Below are 23,750 nucleotides of genomic sequence, written 5' to 3'. Positions count from 1 at the left end.
GTGGAAATGCTAAACGCTCTCTCTCTCTCTGTGTGTGTAGAGCAATGGATTGTAAAGGAGTCCTATAGTTTGTTTCATTTTATAGCCTCATTTTACAGCATCTGGAACAATTATGGAAAGAACCAAAGTTCTGTTATTACAGAGGACTAACAGAAATAGGACTTTTTATTACTGAAATGTTTTAGAAGCATTGAGCTAAAACGTTGGTTTGTGCAATTTTGTATTATTGTAGTTGATGTTCCAGATTAATTGTATTACTTTTTAATTAGCTGCTGATGTGGGAAACTTTTCACTAGTGAAAAGCTTATATGGCAGAGTAATAGCCAAGCCCAGCTCCCTGGCAGTTTCACTGCAGTTCTTGGAATGCATAGTAAATAAATGTATACTACTGTTGAAGACCAGAGATAATAGATAACCTTGGGATAGAACTATTGGCTGCAGAGTGCTGAGTTTCCAGCCCACCCTTGGAACTCAAGGATACGTATGCAGTCTCTCATTCAGGTACTGCCCAGGCACAGATCTGCTTAGCTTCAGTATCATTATGACACACTGTACTTAGGCCCATGTCCTTGAAGCTACTTCCGTTTACTCCTGTCCTGATGTCATTGCAACAGCCTGATTCCTGCTTCACGTCATTTGGCTCCTGTGGCCTCTGATGTACACAGCATGGAAGTATCAGACTTGGGGTCAATTGCACTTCACTTTGATATGGGAAACGAAGGAGAACTCAACACAAGGCTTCCATTTTGGCAGCAGTCCTTTATTCTTTAGACCATGCAGCCCTGTCCTCAGATGCCCGGAGAGCACAAGCTGTTCCTATTTCCAAGTATGAAGATGCTTGCATTATAGATTCAGGATCACATTTGGAACAATGCTAATTCACTCGCTCAGTTCCTCTGAGTTTAATTGGAGTTGGTCACCACATTGGATTGGAATTGTCATAATTAGTGTCATGATTCTGTGTAGGTTATTATGTTCATAATATTAGCAAATCATTTAAATAAAGCTAAGAACTTTACTTGAAGTTTCACCCTTGGATCTTCAGATGATGTTGGACTACAACCCTAGTCATGGTCAGAGATCATAGGAATTGTACTTCAGCAATATCTGGGAAATCAGGGTTGGGAAGACTAGGGTGTAGACCTTTCGGTTGAAGAGCATGGTAGTTTTCTCCAGAGCAATTCGCCTAAGGTCTTTAAAAGATACAAAATAAATGTTTTGGCTTTGTAACTAGAGCAAATTAAGTAGATCTGATATTTAAAGAATGAATACTTGCTATTTCAAGACATTTCAATCAATTTATCACTTTGTAACATTTAGATTTCATACAGTAAGGCTGCTTCAATTCAATAGGATTTAAGCACCCTACCGGTACACAGGATTACAACTTCAAACTAAGAAAGGGCAGCCCATATTTATCTCTGCATTTCAGTGTAATCGTTTTAATTAATTGAATATTGTTCATTAAATTTCATTATTTAGAAAAGTAAAGGGCTTATATAGAAAATACTTTAGTTTTAAATTACAGTTGTTCTGAACAACACATTGTTACATTTAAATTTTATGATGCTGATATCATCCTAAATGTAATTTGTATTGCATTTTATATTGACAATTCTGTTTAAAGGCCTTTGCTACTTTTTCCACCTTTGGGGTAACGCTCAGTACGAAGGTAGAAATACTTAGAGGTTTGAGTTTTTCTTAGTACCTGAAAATATTAGCTTTTGTTGCAGGCATATGATGCAAGCAGAACAAGGCGGTGGAAGCAAAGAAAAATGGAGTCCATAAGGAGAGTTTCTGATTGTAATAGCTGGTCTCTGTTTAATATCACGGAACAGAATGAAGTTTTGCAGTTTCTCATGGAAATAGCTCCTAGAGTACTAAAATGATTACCTCATTCTTAATACCAGTGCCAAGCACTTAGCCCCACTGTGCACACACGGGCTTGATTTTCAAGATGAAAAAAACCAGAAGTGTGGAATGACATTTTCAGGTGACAGTTATGGTTCTATTGCCTGTAATTAGCACCTCTTAACATGCAAACCTGCCTATGTTTTTTCCAGGCTGTTGAAGCTCAAATCCGAAGTTTTGGGCAGACTCCTTCCCAACTGCTCATAGAGCCGCATCCTCCAAGAAGCTCTGCCATGCAGGTGGTAAGTTAGGTGCCAGGTTAATTATTTGCGAATCAGCTGCTCCAAATTCATACAGACACACTTCATTTCCCAGTACAGATAATTTTAAGTGATTTAAATGTTCTTTCTCCATAGAATTAATTGAATACATTATGAAGGATAGAAAAGGTTTGTTCATTTTCTGAGCCAGGTTTTAGAAACCTTGCGTACAAGCCAGGGCATTAAAGTTGATGGGTACTTTGCTGTTAGGTGATATCCAATGTTGCACGAGCAACGTTAAGAGTGGAAGCCTGTTCTGAAAGCAGGCTGACACCATTGGACGCCATTCATTGTCTTCATTTGGATGTGGCATTTACTCAACGTCTGGTTCTTGTGAAGAGTCAGGTGTGTTTGTTTGCATACTGTGTGTTTTCAGAATATTCAGATATACCATAGGATCTATAGTTTTCTTCATAAGCCCTGTGGTTCTGTTCTCAATACTAAAACGGGCAACATTTTATGACAACAAATTTTCTGTACTAAATTAAGGTTGCCATACTACGTTAGAGTTGTCCTTATGGGAAGTAGAGGGAGGAGAGGCAGATGGGCTAAAGCAGAAGGAGAGGTTTTGGTGGGAAGCAAAAGAACCAAAAAGCACAAGATACATCACCATAGCTGAATCCTAGTTACCTTATCAGTTGCTTGAATTCAAGGTTGCTCACACTGTATTATTTGCTCACATGATTGTATGCAAGTAATATGAAACATTAAATTGTAACTGTTTTTAACACAATATGGAAATCAACATGTTGATCCTATGATTACAGTAGCGTCCAAATCCTTAACAGTTTTGTTTTTTAAGTTCAGTGGTGGTCTGATCCACACATTCCATTTCTGAAGTTGTAGCCAAACTATTCAGATCTCTCAGGGAATGGGTGGGCAGATGATATGTCTGAGCGTTGGGCGGTGATGAGATTTTGTTACCACTTTGCACTTCTCAGCTTTTCCAAGTAAGCAGATGTGTAATTGACTTCTCCATCTGCAAATGTCTTCAGAAATGTAAAATGTGCAGATCAGTCCTACGTTGAGGTTCATGTTTTTACTCCTGCAGCTGTTGTTGTTTGATAACCCAGGTACCAGATGATAAATGGTTTTGAACACTAGAATTTGAGCAAAGATCAAGTTTTTCCTAGACAAAAACACATTGGCTTTTCAGATGCATTAGTACATTGGCTTTCCCCATCACAAAGCCAAATGTTTTACCACCATAATGATTCAGTTAATCACTAAAAGTTTCAATGCAAGATTTTTTGGGGGGGAGGGGTGGTAGGTGGAGTATGCATAGAGAAGAAATTAAAGGCACCATGGGCTGCGTTAAGTGCACAAGCCATAATATGCACCAGGTGTAGTAATTAGCAATCACATGAAGGCTGCCTATTTGTCTGGTTTGGCTGCTGTTGCTGTATCCCCTTGTGTTTTCACACCATCAGATAGCTGGATTTAATTGAGGCCACATCAGATGAGGCATTACTGACACCTTTAATTGAATGAGCATCCAGGGAGGATTAACTCATAATATTGATTGGCTTTTAGCCACTTGCTCAAAAGGGTGTCTGGGTAGCTTATTAGTTGTTTTTATTTACACCTTTATACAAAGACTGTAAATAGGAATTCATAGTGCAATATGTTTTTCTAAGTACTCTTAATAACTTTTTTAAAAGGAGTGATAATAAAAATGCAAATGAACTTAATTTTTTATTAGTTCTGTATAAAAATATGCTAAATGTGCTCTCTTATATACACATTTACATATGTGTACATGCATTGTAATGTTGCTGATGATAAAGAGGCAAAAGCCATTACCAGCGTATTCAAATTCCATAAAGATACTAATTAATTATTAAGAAATAGTTTCTCAGATGCAGTCACAGGTAATACTAATGGACAATGAAGAAAACACTCCATGTAAATATAAATTTCTCTCAGCAAACTGAACATTAAAACCAAGCACTCTGACAATCCTGACTTGAGCTTTATATAGCTTAATAGCTGTGTCGACAAAGCATCACAAAAAAATGAGAGATGCTTTTGTCATAGTGACGTTATGCATTGTCTATAAGCACAAGTTTTTAGGATAGTGGTTTAAATCTTGTGGTTTTCTAATACATTTCATTTACACATTTTTATGTATGTTCCAGAGACTTTCAATGGGAACAGAGTGCAGCTAACTTAGATTTATCCAACCCCTACACCCACCTTTAATTTATTCTACTTTAAAGTCATAAAGTTTTAGACTTAGATCATAATTTTCCATGACTGGAATTTTGCTTATGGAATACTCCTGTGGTGGAGGACACAATTTTCACCAAACCCTCTTTACTCCTGCAGTCCTCTCTGTCTTCTGAAAATCTTCTATGGGAGGTGATACTAGGTGAATTGGCAAAAAATCATTCCTTGTATCAGTGACAGCCTCTGGTGTCCAAGCTATAGTATTTACAATACACAGAAAGACGTAGAAAAGTACATGCATTACACATTTTAATTCTGTGTTGCTATTCCTAAATTAATTCTGATGGTATGCAAACACTGCACATTTAGCTTTCTGTTTTCCCCCCCTCTCTATGATTTTCCTGGAATTTTATTCTTTGAGCTTTGGTGCAGCTTTTAAAATTATCTGCTTTATTTTATTTTTTTATTGGGGTGTACTTTTTTTGAAGCACTACTTCTGCTGATGTTGAAGCTAAACTGTTTGCAACATACAGGCAACTGGAAACTTTTAAATGGGGCCAATGACTTGCTACAAATGTTGGCTTCTTAATATATTTTTTTTGCTCTGTATGTAATTAAGGAAAAAAACCTCAAGGTGTTCAATAAAATGATAGTTTCCATGGGCCTGTCAAAAATTACTGCATTGGCATTCATTTGCGGTGGCTATTGCTTGTTTTAATTGGGTCTTCCTTCTTTTGTCCTGTCCTGTCCTTTCTTTCTTCCTCCTTTGTCTTTCCTTTTTTCCGTGTGGTTGGGGTCTTGTTGTGCCCACTCAACAGTATCTCCTCCTGCAGAGTCCATTGATGTTCACAGACCAAGCTCAGCAAGATGTCATCATGGTCCTAAAATTTCCATCAAACTCCCCTGTAACGCATGTAGCAGCTAACACCCAGCCTGGTTTGGCAAATCCTGCTGTGATTACCGTCACTGCTAATCGACTGTTTGCTGTGAATAAGTGGCACAACCTTCCTGGTAAGTATGGGAATACTAGCAAGTTAAGCTATAAACAGTTGGGTTGATTTTATGTATCAAAGATGATACTTGTTTGTAATGGGTTGGGTCTTAGGTACCACAAGCGAAGTTCCATTATGAGAGTGGAACTTTCCATCCTTCCCACTGTATCTCTAGAAAGTCATTCCTGGGATTGGAGGACTGTGAAGGATGCAGGTATGGATGCTGCACCTGGAGGGAACTAGCAAAAAATAAAGAGCCTCACCCTTGCATGAATTAAAACACCTTTCACATGCAGATTGGATCCAGTCCAATATGAGATCCTTCAGCATGCCTATTAATATCGAAAAAGACAATATCTAAAAAGACACCCGAAGCTGGTTCAGGATCCGGCAGCCAGTTTGATTATTGGGGCAAGAAGGTTTGAGCATATTACATTGATCTTGACCCAACTGCACTGGCTGACAAGTAAGTTCTGGGCTCAAGTCAAAGTGCTGCTTTTGACCTGTGAAGCCTTAAACGCCTCAAGACCACAATACCTCAAGGACAGCATCTCCTTGTATAAACCAACCCAGACCCTGCAATCATCACCTGAGGCCCTTCTTTATGTGCCTCCCTCATGAGAGGTTCAGAGGGTTGAAGCACATAAATGGGCCTTATCTGTGGTGGCCCCTCTGTTTGTGGAATGCCCTCCACAGCGGCGCTCACCTGGTGTCTTCATTACATATCTTTAGTTGGCAGGTGAAAAAAATTCTCTACAACCAAGCCTTTGACTGATTAACATTCTATGACCCTTTAAATGTGTTCATGAGATGGGGAGTTACTGGTTTGTTTTTGTTTTTATTCCTGCTTTTATTATGTATTTTGTGTTCTCATTTTGTATTTTTTTTTGGGGGGGGGGGGTGAACTGCCCTGTGATATTTGGGGCTATAGAAATTAATAAATCATAATCACAATCATAAAATGATCTGGTAATTAGTTCCCTTCTATTTCAGGTTCTGTTAATAGCTATTTTAGAATTATGTTTTTGAAATATTCTAGTCATTAGAAAACCTTTCAGAGCAGTGTTATAAAGGAATTGCACAAGAAAACCTAATAATGTAGCCCATCTCTATATAACAATAAAATGTTGTAACTGCCCTACAAGATACATACCTTGTTCTGTAGAATAAGTAGACTTCAAAGCTCAAAGATTAGCTGCCAAATACTTTTTATAATAAGTAAATTAATTTGCCTAACAAAACAACTGGTAATGCTAGACTTTTTAGAAATTTCTAGAATCAGATCTATGACCAGAATTCACACTTTTGAATTATAGTGGCCTGCCTTGCTGCGGGATAGCAAAAAGACCACCCTTGGTCCTCTGCTTAAATTTGAATAGTGAGTTTTAGCAACCAAATATAGCAACCTCTATATCTCCTGATTCCCCACTTTTCCCACTTCTTTTCCTTGCTGTTCCTTGGAGCAATTTGTCCCCCAAATCATCTCCTATTCAGCAATGTTCACTGTTCTGTACTACCTATTACCCATTAAACCTTCATTACCCCTTGGACTTTTCACTTCTTTATCAAATGTTACCTTTTCCCCTTTCATTTTTGATATGTCTGGCTGTTAAGCTTATAAACCACAAGACAGAGTTCTTGTTCAGAGCTTGTTACAAAATTCCTATCACAATTGTGGTACTAAATAAAAACTACTTTTGCAAGGAATGCAGGGACAAGGAGGCGTACTAACGTGGCTCTTTGCAGGTGCAAGTAAAATTGTACACCTACTTCATTTTGGTAACTTGTCAGCTTAAGCACTTTACTACCCATTATGTCCATATAGGGTAGAAACTTACATTGTGTCATCATTTATTCAGATTTTGCTGAAGCAGGACTTCTGAATTCCATAACAACTGTGTAATCATTCCAGCAATGCTGGTTTTATAATAAGCATATGCTTTGCAAGGTACATGTGAAAATGCGAGATATTGCACACATGATTTTTATTATGTTAGCTTCCATTTCCGGAAGCTTTCATTGATATTTTGAAGTGGAGCTCTGAGGGGGGAAAATGTGTTTAGCATCAGCAAAACATGAACGTTTCAGTTACAAAAGAAATGTTCATACATTTGCATAAAATTCTGGTGTTCACAAATGTTTCTTGAAGTTCATGTATGCAGGTTTTCCATGATGAATAGAATATTTAATATAGTGTGAGCGAAATCCTTTTCTCCATCATAAAGTAAGATTTTTTTAAAAAAAATCCTTTGTGCGGTACTATTCAAAGTATTTTTTCTTTTAATGGAGGAAATAATATTTGCCACAGTCAGCAGATGGTTGTCACATTTTGTTTTCAGTGCTCTTTACCACTTAATTTTGTTTTGTTGCAACATGAGAGGCTGCTGGTCAAGCATCTGCTATAGCTTATGGTCCAGAGCTGGAGCCTCTGATGATGGTACACATTGAGAATAGCAATAATCTAAAATAAATGTAATAAACAGTCCTTGAAAGCACCTGGATTTTTTTGTTGATGGTGTTCAATAAATGGATGAAGCTTCCACAGGGAAACAATGGCATATAGTGTTTGATTTATAGGATTTTCCGTGGTTTTAATGCCTGAAAGTAACACAGTTTTTAAATCTTCTCTCGTGCATTCTAGCTCATCAAGGTGCCGTACAGGACCAGCCATACCAGCTGCCAGTGGAAATCGATCCTCTCATAGGTCTGTCACTTCCTTCTCTCTTTGCGATTCATTAAGCTCTGTATGGTGGCCCTGAAGTGTAGATTACGGTTGTTTTTCACTTGCTGGTTGCTGGGAATGGAATTTTCCTGATAAACCATTTGCATGCAAATTGGAATGCAATGAGCTGTGGCTATGCTGGTATTTCATCAACTCCCCCTCATTGGTTTGCCTAATTTGAACAGGCCTAGGACGTGTGTCAGTGAAAATTAATATGGATGCCGTAATAATGTGTGATTGAGAATGCGCATGAAGTACTGTCAGGATAATATTGGGTCTTTTCATCACTCAGACTTGTTGATGAGCAAGAGCGAGGCATGTTATGATGAATTGGTGCGCCAGTAATGCGATGGAGCTCTTTTGCTGAGGAAATTTTCATAATAACAGTGGGATTCTTAACAGCACTGTGTTGTGAAAAATAAAACTGTGGTGCCAGAATTTCATCATTAAGGGAGATCAATCCTTTCTTCACAGGCCTGCTGTTCAGGCTGAGGGAATTAATGTGTAATTGCAGAACAGTTCCAAAGTCGAAATATATTGCTCAGCCATTTTTAGTGTTCAGGTACTAGTATTCTACCGTTTTTCCAGGGTATGGCAGACTTCAGGATCACAATCAGGAAAGTAAGGATATTGTTTCTCAGCTAGATAAATCATTATAATGCATTCTGCTTCCAAGTGGCTTGTTATGGTGGTGGTAATTCTTATTACCAAGAAGAAGGGCTTGTTTGTTTGCAAACCTTTGTTTTAGGTATTTGCAGTTTGGCCACCATAATTCATTATAGCTTGTGAATTTGTATGTATTACAGTTCTGAAAGGCATCACTTAGCAAATGCAATTTTTTCTCTTCTTCTGTGATTTAACTTTAGAAGAGCACAAAATTTATTTTCATAATCACCTCAAAATTCATCTGTAGCTTGATTTCTCAAACCTTCCTTTTATAAGCTCTTTAGTTATTGAATGCAAATAATCAGAATATTTACATTTAAAGACCAAGGCAATTGTCACAAAATATTTTGTCACATTATTTCACATTAGTCAAAGTGTATATGAATCTTAATATAACTATTATAGCTAGTGAAAAATTTCTTAAGTGGTAATTGATTATTAGTATATGCACATATGAATACTGATATATGTGCCATGATTGGTGATGTGTAATAACTACATGAAAATTGTTGCAAGGTGCACTGTTGCTCCATTCGCTCATAACGCTAAGCCAAACTATGGCTTAGCATGAACAAAGAAATGTATGGGCTCATAGGAGATTGCATCCTCTTTGCCACCTCAGTTACAGCTTGTGGTTTGTCTGGAGCAAGACAAACAACAAACTCTAGTCTGGATGACATGCTAAACTAAACCATGGCTAATCTCACAGCAGCATACTTGCAGGAGGACCATAGTCAGACCAAAACTGCTATGATCTCCTGTCCAGGAGCCAACATGCTTACACTAAGTCATAGTTTGGCTTAGTGTTACCTGCAGACTGGGTCTATTTAGCTGACTAGTTTATATAATACAGATTGTCATGGTCAATGAATGTAACCTTTGGCTACATTACAGAGTTATGATGCTGATGTGCATTCCCCTCTGCATTTCAATGCAAATGCACAAATGTACACCCAGACATTCAGGTGGTTTTCCATGAGCTCCTTTTAGTCAGCCTAAAAGCTATATTGTACGCTGCTATCCCTGGTTCAAGTGATAATGTTTCAGTTGTATCAAGAAATTATGTCTTCAACCATTTATTTATTTGTTAGGACATTTATAGACCACCTTTCACTGTGTAAAATATATGGATGCACATACAACAACACAGTGTGCAGTAGGCATCCTAAACAAAAATTTTATTTAAAGTCAGAGCCATACGATTCATAATGAGTTCCCCAAGCAAGAGAATAGTTTAAAATATACCCATACACACATTCAATTACACAAACCCTTATATTGCACAGTTTAAAAAGTGCAATACTGGTATAATACCATTTGTGGATGTCTACTTATTAGGAGGTAAAGTTTTTTTATTTTAAAAACAAAACACAGCACTCCTTTTTAAAAGGAGATTAATACATTGTTGCATTTAAGGGTTAACTTTCTGTAAACTGTCATTTGTTTCTACAGAGAACTGTGGAGATAAGCGAGTATCAGCAGAGGGCCTAAATGATAGTTTAACTCTTGCCCTTTAAAAACCAGTGATAGCCCTGTGAGTCAGGTTTCTGCTTTATAGACATTCTGCTCAGTTACAGGCCGATCAGGGAGCAGGATTTCACACAAATTTGAATTATTGTTGAGCGGATGACTCAAGACGTCAGCCCAAGGAGAGCACATGGGAGTCTGGTGTTTGGCTGTTGGTTAGCTCAAGAAAGGGCTGGAAGCTGGAGTCAGGCAGTAGACATCAAGGGAGTTAAGAAGTAGCTCAGAGAAGCTGAGAGGAATCAAGAGCTGAAATCATTGGCTAAAGCTGAGGAAGAAGGTCTGTGAGGAAGAACTTGTGATGAGGGACTGTCTTCAGGAGAGTTTTGCACTCAAGGGCCAATGGGATTGCAGAGAACCTGAGATAATAGTGGTTCCTGGACCCTGGAGAAGACTGCAGCAGAGTTTCTGACAGACTCTGGAGGAAAGAGGTCATAGATTTGCATGAAGTCTACTCATGTAGCCCTCACTGCCTAGTTGAGGAGTGTTAGAGGGGAAGCAGCAGTGGTATAGGGAAATTGGCTTTAGGTTTGAATAGTGGGGGGAACTGAAACTCACATTACTATCCTCTTAAAAAGAGCAGGAACCCTGTATTGCATTTGCAATGGCATTTAAAGTGATTTATAGTTTAAACATTTATGTTTAAAGCAAGTGTAACAAAGTGAAGTTAACAGTGCAGTTTATTAAGTAACAATACACACAAACATCACCATCTGTTTATATTAATACCTTTTGAAGATAAAGTATAATCTCTTTTCACATCAGCACTTTATATAGTGTATAGAGTATGATATTCCATTTGGAAGGGCACAGATTTCAATATACAACCCAGTATCACTGAAATTATGGTGAATCTGGTATTAACTCCCATAATGTTTCTGAGTATAACCAGTGGTGTATCGAGGTTGATAATTGTCCTAATGTGTATCTGCCAGAGTTATAACTCACCTGGTTGATTCTGCTGGATAAGCATACTTTGGAAATGCCATTGGTATGTAACTTGAGGCTTATAGAATGTGCTTGACAATAAGATGGGGAAATTGTAGCAAAATGGTGGAAAAGAAGTGAAAGGATTGGGGGTGGGTAGGAGGGAGCAACAAGCATGAATGTGTGTGCATCAGTTTGACAAGAAATTAAAACTCGATTTGCTACTGTGTTAAATAATTATTTTCTCTTTTGTCTCCCCTCCTTCATCCCCTTCTAGCCAGCAATACGGGTATGCACAAGAGACAAATTACGGATCTCCTAGATCAAAGTATTCAAGTCCATTCCCAGTGTTTTGTCATCACTTCTGATAATCGCTACATCCTGGTCTGTGGTTTTTGGGACAAAAGTTTCCGGGTGTACTCTACAGATACAGGTACTGGATTCATTTCAAAAACTTTGGAGAAGGTTTTGCTGACTGTTTGCATTCTCCTTTGCAACTCAAAATCTCGTTCAGAGTTTAAAAGATAAACCATTCCCTGCTCACAGGCTCTCAGTCTGATGTATATGACACACAGAGAGAAAAAGAGGAAAAAAGAGGAAACCAAGCAGATTTATTCAAGGAGATTATTAAGAGTGAACTGTACCCCTTTCCTACTGCAGACGGGAAACACCACTTTAAAATAGTACCCCCAATTAGAAAACACATTGCAAATTAAAACCAAAGAATTCCACAAGCTAGTCCATCTGATGAAAGCTTCTAGCCCACCCAGGTTCCTGTTGCGCTAGTTTTCTACTTGCATGGAAATGTTTTAAAGCATTAAAAATTGCTCACCCACAGTCAATGCTCGTCTGTTCTACTACCATTCCCTCCAACTTCTGCTACATGTGTGAGACTAGGCTAACGCATATTAGTTAAACTGGAACATAAAAATGTTGCTATTAAATGTGTCCTTGGACATGTGCTTAATAACTCTCAAAATGCCCTATTTGAGACACATGTGCTCTCTTGCACTCAACTGACTAAATAAAGGAGGGAGTGTGAAGCTGAATCACTTTGTTCTTTCCACATGAATCAATTATTAATAGTAAGCGTATGTGTATTTAAAAACAAAATATACCTTTTTCTTCCCTTTTATTATCCCATTTAAAGCAATGCTGTGTTATGTTTACTGAACGTTCCCTGACTGCAGTTCTTTAAACAGCACTCTTTATTCAGATGGCTGTTTTGCTTTTTATTTATTTTTTGTAAATGATTAGCAAATGGTGATAGAAGGCATTGTGTAAATTTAAAAGTGTGGTGGAGTCTCCTTCTTTGGAGGTCTTTAAGCAGAGGCTTGACAACCATATGTCAGGAGTGCTCTGATGGTGTTTCCTGCTTGGCAGGGGGTTGGACTCGATGGACCTTGTGGTCTCTTCCAATTCTATGATTCTATGATTCTATGAAAAGTGAATGTTTAGCAAGCTTTATAACACCTAAGTAAGATAGATGTATTGAATGATCAACCTTGGCTCCAAAGTAGCATGAGTCTTGGCTAGTGTAAGTTTCCCCACTCAGTTTCCTCTAATTCTCCATTCCCATTGCACATCTCTGTGTCTTATCCCACCACTTTTCTGAGAGACACCTAGAACACAAGAGCAAATTTTCAGTGGCTATAGTGGGTTCCACTTTGGAAAAGGGGCTGGAAAGCCCTGTTCCATGAACAGAATTCTGTTTGTGACCATCTGGATCCCAAATGCCATATAAAACAAAGAAACCAACTTCCTGTGATGACGATGATTTATTTATATGCCACCTATCTGACTGGCTTGCCCCAGCCACTCTGGGCAGCTTCCAACAAATTAAAACATCCAACACAGTAAAACATCAAATATTAAAACCTTCCCTATACAAGGCTTCCTTCAGGTGTCTTCTAAAAGTCTGGTGAGAGGGAGTTCCACAGGGTGGTTTGACTACCAAGAAGGCCCTCTGCTTGGTTCCTGTAATCTCACTTCTCGCAATGAGGGAACCTCCAGAAGACCCTCGGAGCTGGATCTCAGTGAATAATGGAGGTGGAGACAGCCAGTTAAGACATCAGGGGGACAAAATTAGTTTGGTCATCTCGTATAATTTTTAATGAAAAAGATCAACATTAATATCTAGCGCAGTACTATTAAGTGTACAGTGGGAAAGTCCTATTTTAGATGATAATAACTGATTGATAAGCAATTAAGAAATATAATAGAATGCAAAATCTAGTTTCGCTCTTTTTTCTTTTTCTATCTAGTGCAATGGAAAAGTCCTATTTAAGATTATATTTGATTGATAAGCAATTAGGAAATATAATAGAAAACAAAATCTAGTTTTGCTGTTTTTCTCCCTTTTAAAACCAGCTTATTCTTCTGTTTAATTTATTTTTTAAAAAATACAAGCAAATAATAGCTGGTTGTAGTTTTATATTTGGTTAACTCCCCATGCAAATACGTTTTCTGAGTTGAGTGTGAGGGGGAGAAATGAACAGAAGATGATGTGATCAGTAATAGGTAATGGCAAGCTATCACAAGTGTTGAATTCAATTATATTTTAGCACTTACGCTAAAAGAATCTTTTCCTTATTATATTTCAAGGGGGGAGGTATAACAGGAAATACCTAGAGCATAAATCACACTCTCTGAGTTTGGCTGGAACAGCAGAGCCACAATAAAAGCATATTGCAGTGGCGGATGTTATTTTCAGACAACTTTTTCAATTCAGTAGTGCAAAAACTTTTTCCATGTTTTATTATTTGCAGTACAGTACAGCTGTCATATAAAACATTAACTAGAAAATTTATTCTGTCAAAAAAGGATGTCCTAGTGCATTATGAGCAATCACTGATAGTATGATGTAAAAAGCTGGAGTAGTATTAAAGCAAAAAAAGTTAAGGCTGTCTTACAAAATTATCAGTTGAACAAAGAAAGGTGGCTGGACAGAGTGATTTCTGTTGCCCCATGCCTCTTGGGGAAGCTTTGGAGCAGGCTAGAAGAGCATGTGCTTTGAATAAAAACGGTGTCCGGTTCAAACCTTGGCATCTCCTGGTAGGGCAAGGAAAGATCCCTATCTGAAACTCTTGAGAGCCACTGCCAATCAGTCTGTTTGAGCAGGTGGGGGGAACCTTCTTCCCCTCCAGATGTTGATGAACAACTCCCATCAGCCCCAGAAAATATGGCCAATGGCCAGTGAGAGTTGTATTTTAGCAAAGCCTCTCCTCTTCCTAGAGGGGAGGTGTTGTGAGCGGGAACGCCTAGAGGGCCAAAGTTTCCCACATTTGGAGCAGAGAATATAGTGGTACCTCAGGTTAAGTACTTACCGTATTTTTTGCCCTATAGGGTGCACCGGCCCATAGGGCGCACCTAGTTTTCGGGGGGGGGGGGAATCAAGGAAAAAATATTCCCCCCCTGCAGCTCTGGGAGCAGCGGACAGGCTGCTTCTTCCTAGAAAAGCCAGCAGAAGCCGTGCAGCCCCTTTAAAGAGTGTGCAGCTTCTGTCGGTTTTGCAAGAGGTGAGGGAATTCCCCCACCTCCCAAAAAAGCCACGAGAAGCCGCACGCTCTTTAAAGGGGTTGCGCGGCTTCTGCGGACTATTGCGAGAGGTGAGGGAATCCCTCCCAGAAAAGCCAGGAGAAGCCGTGCAGCCCTTTTAAAGAGCGCGCGGCTTTTGCCTGCTTTTGCAGGAGGTGGGGGAATTCCCCCATCTCCTGCAAAAGCCCACAGGAGGGAGAAGGGACGGACTCGGCCAGTCAGTCTCTTCTCCCTCCTTTGGGAAAAGCCCCCAAGAGCGGCACGCTCTTTAAAGACTGCGCGGCTCCTGCGGGTTTTCCCCCACCTCATAGAAATTCCCCCACCTCATAGAAAAGCCTGCAGAAGCCGCGCACCCTTTAAAGAGCGCGTGGCTCCTGCGGGCTTTTTGACCCAGCTTGTGGGGCTGGGGGGAAGCGCTGCTTTCCCCCACCACCAGCCTCAAAGAGCAGATTCTTCTGGCTTCAGTGAAAGCAACACGAAGCCTCCGGAGCGCAGGCTTCCTAGGCTTTGCGTTGCTATCGCTGAAGCCAAGAAGCCTGCATTCGCCCCATAGGATGCACACACATTTCCCCTTCATTTTTGGAGGGGAAAAAGTGTGTCCTATAGGGCGAAAAATACGGTAATTCATTCTGGAGGTCTGTTCTTAACCTGTTCTTAACCTGAAGCACCACTTTAGCTAATGGGGCCTCCTGATGTCGCTGCGCCGCCAGAGCACTATTTCTGTTCTCATCCTGAAGCAAAGTTCTTAACCTGAAGCACTATTTCTGGGTTAGTGGAGTCTGTAACCTGAAGCATATGTAACCTGAAGCGTACGTAACCCGAGGTACCACTGTACTAAGCTAGATGGAGCAATGGTTTGACACTGTATAAGGCCGTTTCCTGTTTCTTAACAAAAGCAAAATGAATGTTTGAGAAGTTGCTGGCCGAGGTTTGAAAACAGAGAATGTTGTAGAATCATAGAATTGTAGAGTCAGGAGGGACCCCAGGGGTCATCCAGTCCATCCCGCTGCCATGCAGGAAACCGTGTCCACAGCCGTTCTTGGGGTAGGCTCGAACCACTAACCTTCTGATTAGTAGCCAGATGCACTGACCCATTGCATTGGAACTAAAAGTACAAACATCACACCTTTTCAAAGAAACAGCTATTAGGTTGTGTTAATTGAGAAATTAAAACAAATGAGTTGTGGTGCCTTAAATAAAGATTTATTGAAGCTTTTTCATTGGCTAGAGTTCACAAATAGAATAGGTATTTTGAACTAACTGGAAAAGGGTGAATAAATGATAGATCAACAATATGTTTCATGGTCCCGATCTAGGGAGGCAAGAAAAGCTTTTGGCTACAACTCTATCACATTGCAAGCATAATTATTATTATTATTATTATTATTATTATTTTATTTTGGAAGGAGCATTATTATGATTTTATATCTTGCAGTTAGTCTGCTCTATGCTGACTAGGAACTTGCAGGATGATTCAATGTGTTTCTGTGTTCCACAGAGTTCCACTCCTAACCCAGAGCCCTTTAAATATGTTTGGTTCTTCATAATAACATGCATAGATGCTTTCTGCTTACATATGTTGTATCAAATTCATACCAATGCAAACTGGAACATATTTATATATAAACTGCAAGTACTAAATGGATTTTTTAAAAATCTAGGATAATTAAAACAATACCTCTATTTGAGTACTATTGTTTTGTTGGCTGGCATGATAAAAAGAAATCTGGGGACAATTTTAGCATTTCAATTTTAACCGCTTAAAACAAACAAACTAAAAGTTAAATGTCTGAGTAGAGTAAAAAGAGGCTACAACAGAGATTGGGAATGTGTGACTCTCTAGATTCAGGCATCCCCAACCTGCAGCCCGCCAGATGTTTTAGCTTACAACTCCCATGATTCTTAGCTAACAGGACCAGTGATCAGGGATGATGGGAATTGTTGTCCAAAACTTCTGGAGGGCTGAAGGTTGGAGATGCCTGCATCTAGATGTTGTTTGACTCTCAACATCTTTCAACCCCAGCTAGCATGGCCCGTGGTTAGGGAAGATGGAAGTCTGGTGCCACAGGTTCCCTACAACTGGACTGTAAGATAAGCGTTTTTTTATTCAGAAGGTGCCAGGTTGCAGATCTGATTGTAGATCTACATCAAATTGCCCAGATATTGGGAATAATTTCTGAGTCCCAATGCAGTGGCATTCATACCTCACACTATAGCCAAAAAGGATCCCAGAGTGGCTTACAAAAAACATAGTAAAAGAGCCCCTGCCCCTTAGGGAAACAATCTAAGTCATACCACAAGAAATAAAAGGCATGGAAAGGAAGAAAATGAAAAACAAGCTCAGGTAAAAGTTATTGAAGTTGTAATGTGGTTTTATAGCCCTGTGTGTGCATATTCTGGGTGCTCTCAGAATTATTTCATTCAAAATTATGTCTTTTTCACCTGGCCCTAGTTGGCAGATCTTGGGGATAGAAAGCCACTGTCTTTTTGAATGGACATTTATGAGATAGATAGATGGATAGATGATAGATTGATAGATAGATGATAGATAGATAGATAGATGATAGATAGATAGATGATAGATAGATAGATAGATAGATAGATAGATAGATAGGTGATCTCATTCAGTAAAAGGAAGCTTCGCATCTTTATATACCTTATGCAAAGTGCACTGTTATATGTCTATATTTATATATTGGCTAATGGCTGAAAAAAATGTGTTTTGTATATTCCAGGGAAACTGATGCAAGTAGTGTTTGGACACTGGGATGTTGTCACGTGTCTTTCTCGCTCCGAATCCTACATTGGAGGAAACTGTTACATTCTCTCAGGGTCTCGTGATGCAACGTTGCTACTGTGGTACTGGAATGGCAAAACCAATTGCATTGGTGATAGCCCAAGTGGTAAGGAAGGCCTTTGTTGTTAATTACTGTTTTGGGGGTTTTTTGTAAATGGCAGACTTGTTGCATATGATATTTCAGTGCTGTTATACCTGAATTGCTGAACTGGGGCACGTTTCTTGTTTGGGGCAGCCCCCTAGATCACAGGTAATATACTATTTTCCATATTTCTTGAGTGTGGTTACTGCAGGGCATACAGTTTATCCCAGCAAATAATTCTGCTTCTGTGGAGCCCTGTAGGTTAAGTCACTCTGAGACTTTTTTGTGAGAAACGAATGCAAATAGTAAATGAATGAAATGAAATGAACAATATCCTTCACATCTATGAAGAGCTGTCATACTAGCCAGCCATACAGGCAGCAGAAATACCGTATTTCTCCATCTATAAGATGCCCCCATGTATAAGACGCCCCCTATTTTGGGGGACTCACATTTAAGAAAATGGGGGGAGATGTATCCGTGTATAAGACGCCCCCTAATTTTTGACATTATTTTTAAGGGGGGAAAACCTAGTCTCAGTGGCGTAGCGTGGGTTGTCAGCACCCGGGGCAAGGCAAGTAATTTGCGACCCCTAACCCATGGATTTGCGACCCCTAACCCCCAGATGTTGCGCCCGGTGCGGCCGGCCCCCCCTGCACCCCCCACGCTACGCCACTGCCTAGTCTTATACATGGAAAAATACGGTAAATTGATTCAAATCACTTAGACCAAAGCAATTTTAAATGAACAGTCTTTTGGGAAGGTAAAATAATCTAAATGTATATACATTTCATATTTTATCTGTAACCTAGACCATTACCTCCAAAGGTATGGGCAAAGGAAGGAAGATAAGAAAATATGTTTGCCATTGTGTGTGTGTGTGTGTGTGTGTGAGAGAGAGAGAGAGAGAGAGAGAGAGAGAGAGAGAGGCGGGGGGGGGTATGCAAGAGAACTATTATTATTACTATTTCTCTACAATTTCAAATCCAATACAGTTGCTGACTGGGACAAAAATCTTTGGTTAGAATGTTTTTTGCAACGGGGAAGTATTTAGCAGTCGCCAAAAAGAGAAAATGGTGCCCATCTGATATGTAACAGGAGGGAGTTCCGTAGGATAGGGTACTGCCACACTAGGCCCAATTCCGACGTTGTGTGGAATGAACTTCTTGTTGTGATGTATCTTTTGCAGAGCACAGTGACTGGTTGCTCATATAAGGGGTAATACCAGCTCCTTGAACTTAGCATGGTAGTTAATTGACAGCCAGTTAAGTTATTTAATATGATGGCAATATTCTGTCCCGCTGAGCAGTTGAGATGCCACATTTTCTGTTTCTGAGTCACCCTCAAGGGCAGACCCACACAGTACACTGTTTCTTCCAAGATAACCAGGAACACTCCCCCCCATAAGGATGCATTGATCAGAACCTCTTTTAGAAAGGGTTTTGAGGTCTGATGGATCAATAAAAATTAAATTTATTTTTTTTCTCCTCTCTCTCTCTCTTATGCCATCCTTTATTACAAGTGATCACTGGTGGGAACTAAGTTACATAGATGTCAATAAATCAAGATGTAATGGCATTTAGATTAAAATGAATTAAAAGGATTAGCAAGATATCTAAAAGCGGAATAGATAATATTTGCAGAGGAAGTTTTCATGGGGTTGCTAAATCACTCTGTTGCATATAATGGTTTGTCTTAAACTTTGAACATTCAATATGATACCAGCTTACATATGTGTTAGCCATTTATATTTCTTCCGTATGAGCAGCTTCAACACATAATGGACAACAAAGGGTTCCTTTAAAATAAATTACTGGACATGAAAGCTGTGTCAAACTTTAGCACTGTTGCAGCCTTTAGGAAGTATCCTTTGTTTAAAGCTTCCATTCCTGTCTTTTAAAAAGTTTTTGCTCTCTATAATCAAGCATCCTAGAGTGACATCTACTGGTAGTGATGTGAAATTCCGTAAAACAATCCATGTCGTAGCAAAGTCAGTGGTAGAAATGTTACTTTCAGTGTTGAGAAATCAAGGTCTTGTACTCCAGAACAATCACATATCTCAATCATGCATCATGGTTGTTTATAATATTTTGTCAAAGCGTTGTCAGTCAGCAGAGTCATGCTGATTAGTCACTTGCCGTCAACAGTATTCATGTTGAAAAGTCAATAAAAGTCGTACCTCGGCTCCCGAACGCCTTAGGAGTCGAACGTTCCAGCTCCCAAACAATCAAAAACTGGAAGTGAGTGTTCCAGTTTTTGAACTTTTTTTGGAAGCTGAACATCCAGCACAGCTTCTGCTATTGTTTCTGGCACACCTGCGCAATCGGGAACCAGTCGGAAGCCGCGCCTTGGTTTCCGAACTTTTCAGAAGTCAAACGGACTTCTGGAACGGATTCTGTTTGACTTCCGAAGTACGTCTGTATTCAGTTAACATGTATGGTTGTGAATTTTTTTTCATGTTGCTATCTTTTTCCAAATTGCTTTGAAGGTTTTTTTTTTTTTTCAATCAAGCACTGTATAAATTTTATGAAATAAGTATCACGTAACAGTTATAACCGAATGCAGAAAGATTTATTTGTAGTTATTCTGACAAATAGTCTTGTAGCAGGCACTTAGGTATGTGGCTTCCTTTTTCTTTTTCGTTTAAATTTCCAACCACAATACTGAGATGCATATATGTACTTTTCAGCCATAGTACACTTTCCATACCTGAACATCTTCTGAGATTGTGTTACATTCTCCTACCTTTTCACACATTTACTGTGTCCAATCTACACCTTTGAATCATCAATGCATATGGTTCACTAAGCATCTCTTTCCAAGTTTTACAGCAGTGAGGGCCAATTGGACATTGCAAGGAATGTAATGCCACTAATCGCATCTCCTCTCAGATGTTCTCCAAGTAATTTCTTGTAAAAGGAACATAGAGTATTTCCCCATCCTCACTCTTCATTAGCTGCTACATTTGGACCAGATAGTCCTTCAAATAGAGGATGTGTTCTAACAGAGAATTGTTCTCTTGTCCAAATAGGGATTATAACTACTTATAGTTTGAAAAATAAGTGAATGGAGAAGGTGGGGAAGAATGGAGGCAGAGGTTCTGAATCATATAATGTGTACTGCGGAACCATTCGAGGAAATAGAAGGGTTCCTTGTTTATGAATTTATTTGGCTTTTCTGGTCCGTATTTCATATCAGAAATGTGATTAGAAGTGACCATTGTTGCCTTACAATGACATACTGTATTTCTCTATTGGATAGTTAATATGGGCAGTAGCCAATGAACACAAGGATTTCTATTTATGCAATGGGACTTTATCCCCCCCCCCTTTGCACACCCCCACCCTCCCCAAATATGCTCTAGAGAGTGGGGGGGGGGGCTCTCCTTGAATAAATCTAGATGTAGCAGAAATCCTTGCACTGGAGGGACCTTGACTAAGGACCACGTTGGATGCATCCCCCTATGTCCTTCATGAGAAGAGTTGTTCCCACATTTGTGTATAGGAATCATGTCATGTCCCAATCACTTGCATGTTCACAGTGGAAAGCTCCTCCTAACCCCTCCCCCCCAAAAAATGATTAGATTGTTTTTAGTCTATTTTCCCATTTGTATTTGTGTTTCAGAATTGTGTACAAATATTTGCTAAAAGTGTTCGCCTGGAATGTGAAGTGAGTGGGGAAGTGTGCGTTGACCTTTATCACACACCCTCTTCCACCTCCGTCACAAATACTTATAACGGTGGTTTGCTTAGTAGATTGCCAGCACGCTAGCTGTGTTTTAAATTAGATGGAGACCAGCTTTTCAGTGTTGCTGTGTTCAAGCCCAGGTGTCACTAAAATGATACGAATGAAATTATCCAGAAGGACCAGGATGGTTTAGTGCTCCATGATGGAATGCAGGCCTTCATATTTCAGGCAAAACAAGGCTCTGTTTACTGCTTATAGGCTTGATGTTGGATGTTGTAAAAGGAATAATATTCATATGGTAAATGAATAAAAATATAATGTGTTCCATATGTGTAGCACTGGAGTAATACGCTTAACATATAACATTTATTTACCTTATTAGATGTTCTATTCAAGCTAGTTTCCCTCTCCTAATCGACAAAGATATGCTCTCCATAGATCCATTTTGATTGTCTAATTTTCTTTTGTCAGTGCTGTTCTTCCAGTGGGCCAAAGAGAGAAACTTCAGAATAATTTCCTCAATTAATCTTAACTTAAGAAGTTGCTCTCTATAAATCTGAAACGGGACATTCTTTGTGTTCCACTTAATGTAAATGCTAATATTGGCCGTGTTGATTTAACTATTTTTAAATCGTATTGTGAGTCTAAAGTACGCAGGTTTGAGAACTCCTTATTCAGCCACAGAACTATAGAAGTCCTCAGAAAAAAATCAAGTTTGCTTTAGTTATAGCTTTGTATTAGCTAGTACCTATTCCTCGTTTGTTTTCACAGACTTTTATTTCTGATTTCGAATGTTAAAACCACCTGTTTGAAAGGAAGAACTCCTGCCTCATAAAGATTGCATCAATACTTTAATATCTGTATGTTTTAAAATACTGATGCACCATTTGTGGTATTATACTATATTTTTCCCCTTTTGAATTCATTCATTCCCGTTTCCTTTCCTTTAAAAAAAATAACTTTGAACCAGGTTTCTTTAAAAAGAAAAAAAAAACTGGCTAATAAGTGTATCTGGAATTATTTATAATTTTATTTATGAGTTATAATAGCAGTCTGTTACCAATCTCAGTGTTCCTGAACTAGCTATATATGATCATATTTCATATTTCTATGTTTAGAAGTTCTTAGTACATTCGTTTTCAGTTCCTAGATCAAATTTTTAAAAGTCAACTCTTTTTGAACATTTAGGACACAATATGAAGAGGGTGGGGACCCCCATAGAATATAATAGGGCCCTGTTTTCTCTCTGCTTATGGTGCGTGTTCTTTGGCAGAGGATGTGTACACAGGGCCATTTAAACTGGATTTATTGCATCCTACATGTGCATGCTTTTCACGTCATATCATATGCACAATGTTGTCCTCATCCAAATGACAGCCTCCACTTTCCTTCCATTTAATTAGAATTTCCTGCATATAATGTGGGGTTTTTTGGGGGGCGAAGGGGTGTCAAGCATAAAATTGCATGTTACCCAGCTGTCGACGGAAGCACATTGTGTGGGTGTGGTGCTTTTTTTTTTAAAAAAGTGTGTTGTTGCGATATTTTCCTAGGTGCCATCTCTCACCGCATACCCTATTTCTGTTGTTGAGGGATACCTGGGTGGCTGCTGGTGGGGCCGAGCACAATTTTGCTTAAGCTGCAATTTTGTGCAAGTCTGATATAGGAAAACTTGTATCTAAAAAATAAACAAGAGTTGTGTGCTCAGGTGAACCAATGCATGCCCACAATGGTGTTAAGGTTTTTGGAATTCAGGGCGGGTGGAGAAGTACTAATTATGGGGAGGGGGCAATACCACACAGTGCAAATACAGCCCACTAGTCCACTAGTGTGAATGGGAAGCATTGAGAGTGCTCACATGTGGATGAATATGCACAAAAACACACACAGGGGTGGGTGGGGAAATGGCTCTGCAGTCCCATGTGCACATTAACACTCTGGCATATGCACAGCCTGAAGGGAAGGATTGGACAGGGATATAAGAAGTGTGTACGGACCACACATTCCCTGTATGAACCTGACATGCTTTCTGCATGCGTGCTTGTTATGCCCCACTTGGTCTCTGGTGAGGGTTCTTCTACACGTGCCAGCATTGGGAAGGTTTTAGCTTATATTTAAACATTCAACTATTTATTTATAAAATTAATACACCTCTTGATTCTAAAAAAAACAAAACTCAAATCTTATTAGACATCCAAAGTTTTCCTTTAAAATACTTTCAAGGGAGTTAAACTGAACAGCAGATTTTGTTTATTCAACCTAACCTTTTAAGATACATTTATAGCAAAAGTCAATAAAAATAGAGAAGGGTTGTTTTATGTAATTATATTATTATGTTGAGACGTAAAAAACAAATTAATTGCTTTTGTAATATTGAAGTGCTAGGGGAGCCCTACAGTTGTAGAAAAATCAGTTATTTACATGAATTAACTTTGAATAATAAATAGAGTCATGTTATGCTTGTTTTAGGAAAAGCTAG

General features: G+C 39.1%; 1 protein-coding gene across 5 annotated transcripts in view; it reads left to right on the top strand.

Moving 5' to 3' along the window:
- LRBA (LPS responsive beige-like anchor protein) overlaps positions 1 to 23,750 on the top strand; it is a 350,444-nt gene that overhangs the window by 312,782 nt on the left and 13,912 nt on the right. For 3 of the 5 annotated variants that reach the window (XM_083456975.1, XM_083456973.1, XM_083456974.1), the window contains exons 49-53: positions 2,064 to 2,153; positions 5,159 to 5,351; positions 7,974 to 8,036; positions 11,449 to 11,604; positions 17,444 to 17,611. In XM_083456975.1, the coding sequence (XP_083313101.1) occupies positions 2,064 to 2,153; positions 5,159 to 5,351; positions 7,974 to 8,036; positions 11,449 to 11,604; positions 17,444 to 17,611 (670 nt within the window). The remainder of the gene's footprint in view (positions 1 to 2,063; positions 2,154 to 5,158; positions 5,352 to 7,973; positions 8,037 to 11,448; positions 11,605 to 17,443; positions 17,612 to 23,750) is intronic. The other 2 variants (XM_083456976.1, XM_083456977.1) reach the window with 1 other exon arrangement.

Source organism: Podarcis tiliguerta, assembly GCF_965153285.1.
Source record: "Podarcis tiliguerta genome assembly, chromosome: 9".
In the NCBI taxonomy this organism is placed as follows: Eukaryota; Metazoa; Chordata; class Lepidosauria; order Squamata; family Lacertidae; genus Podarcis; species Podarcis tiliguerta.
Note: the sequence above shows the minus strand (reverse complement) of the source record. Positions and strands in the feature narration are given on the sequence as shown.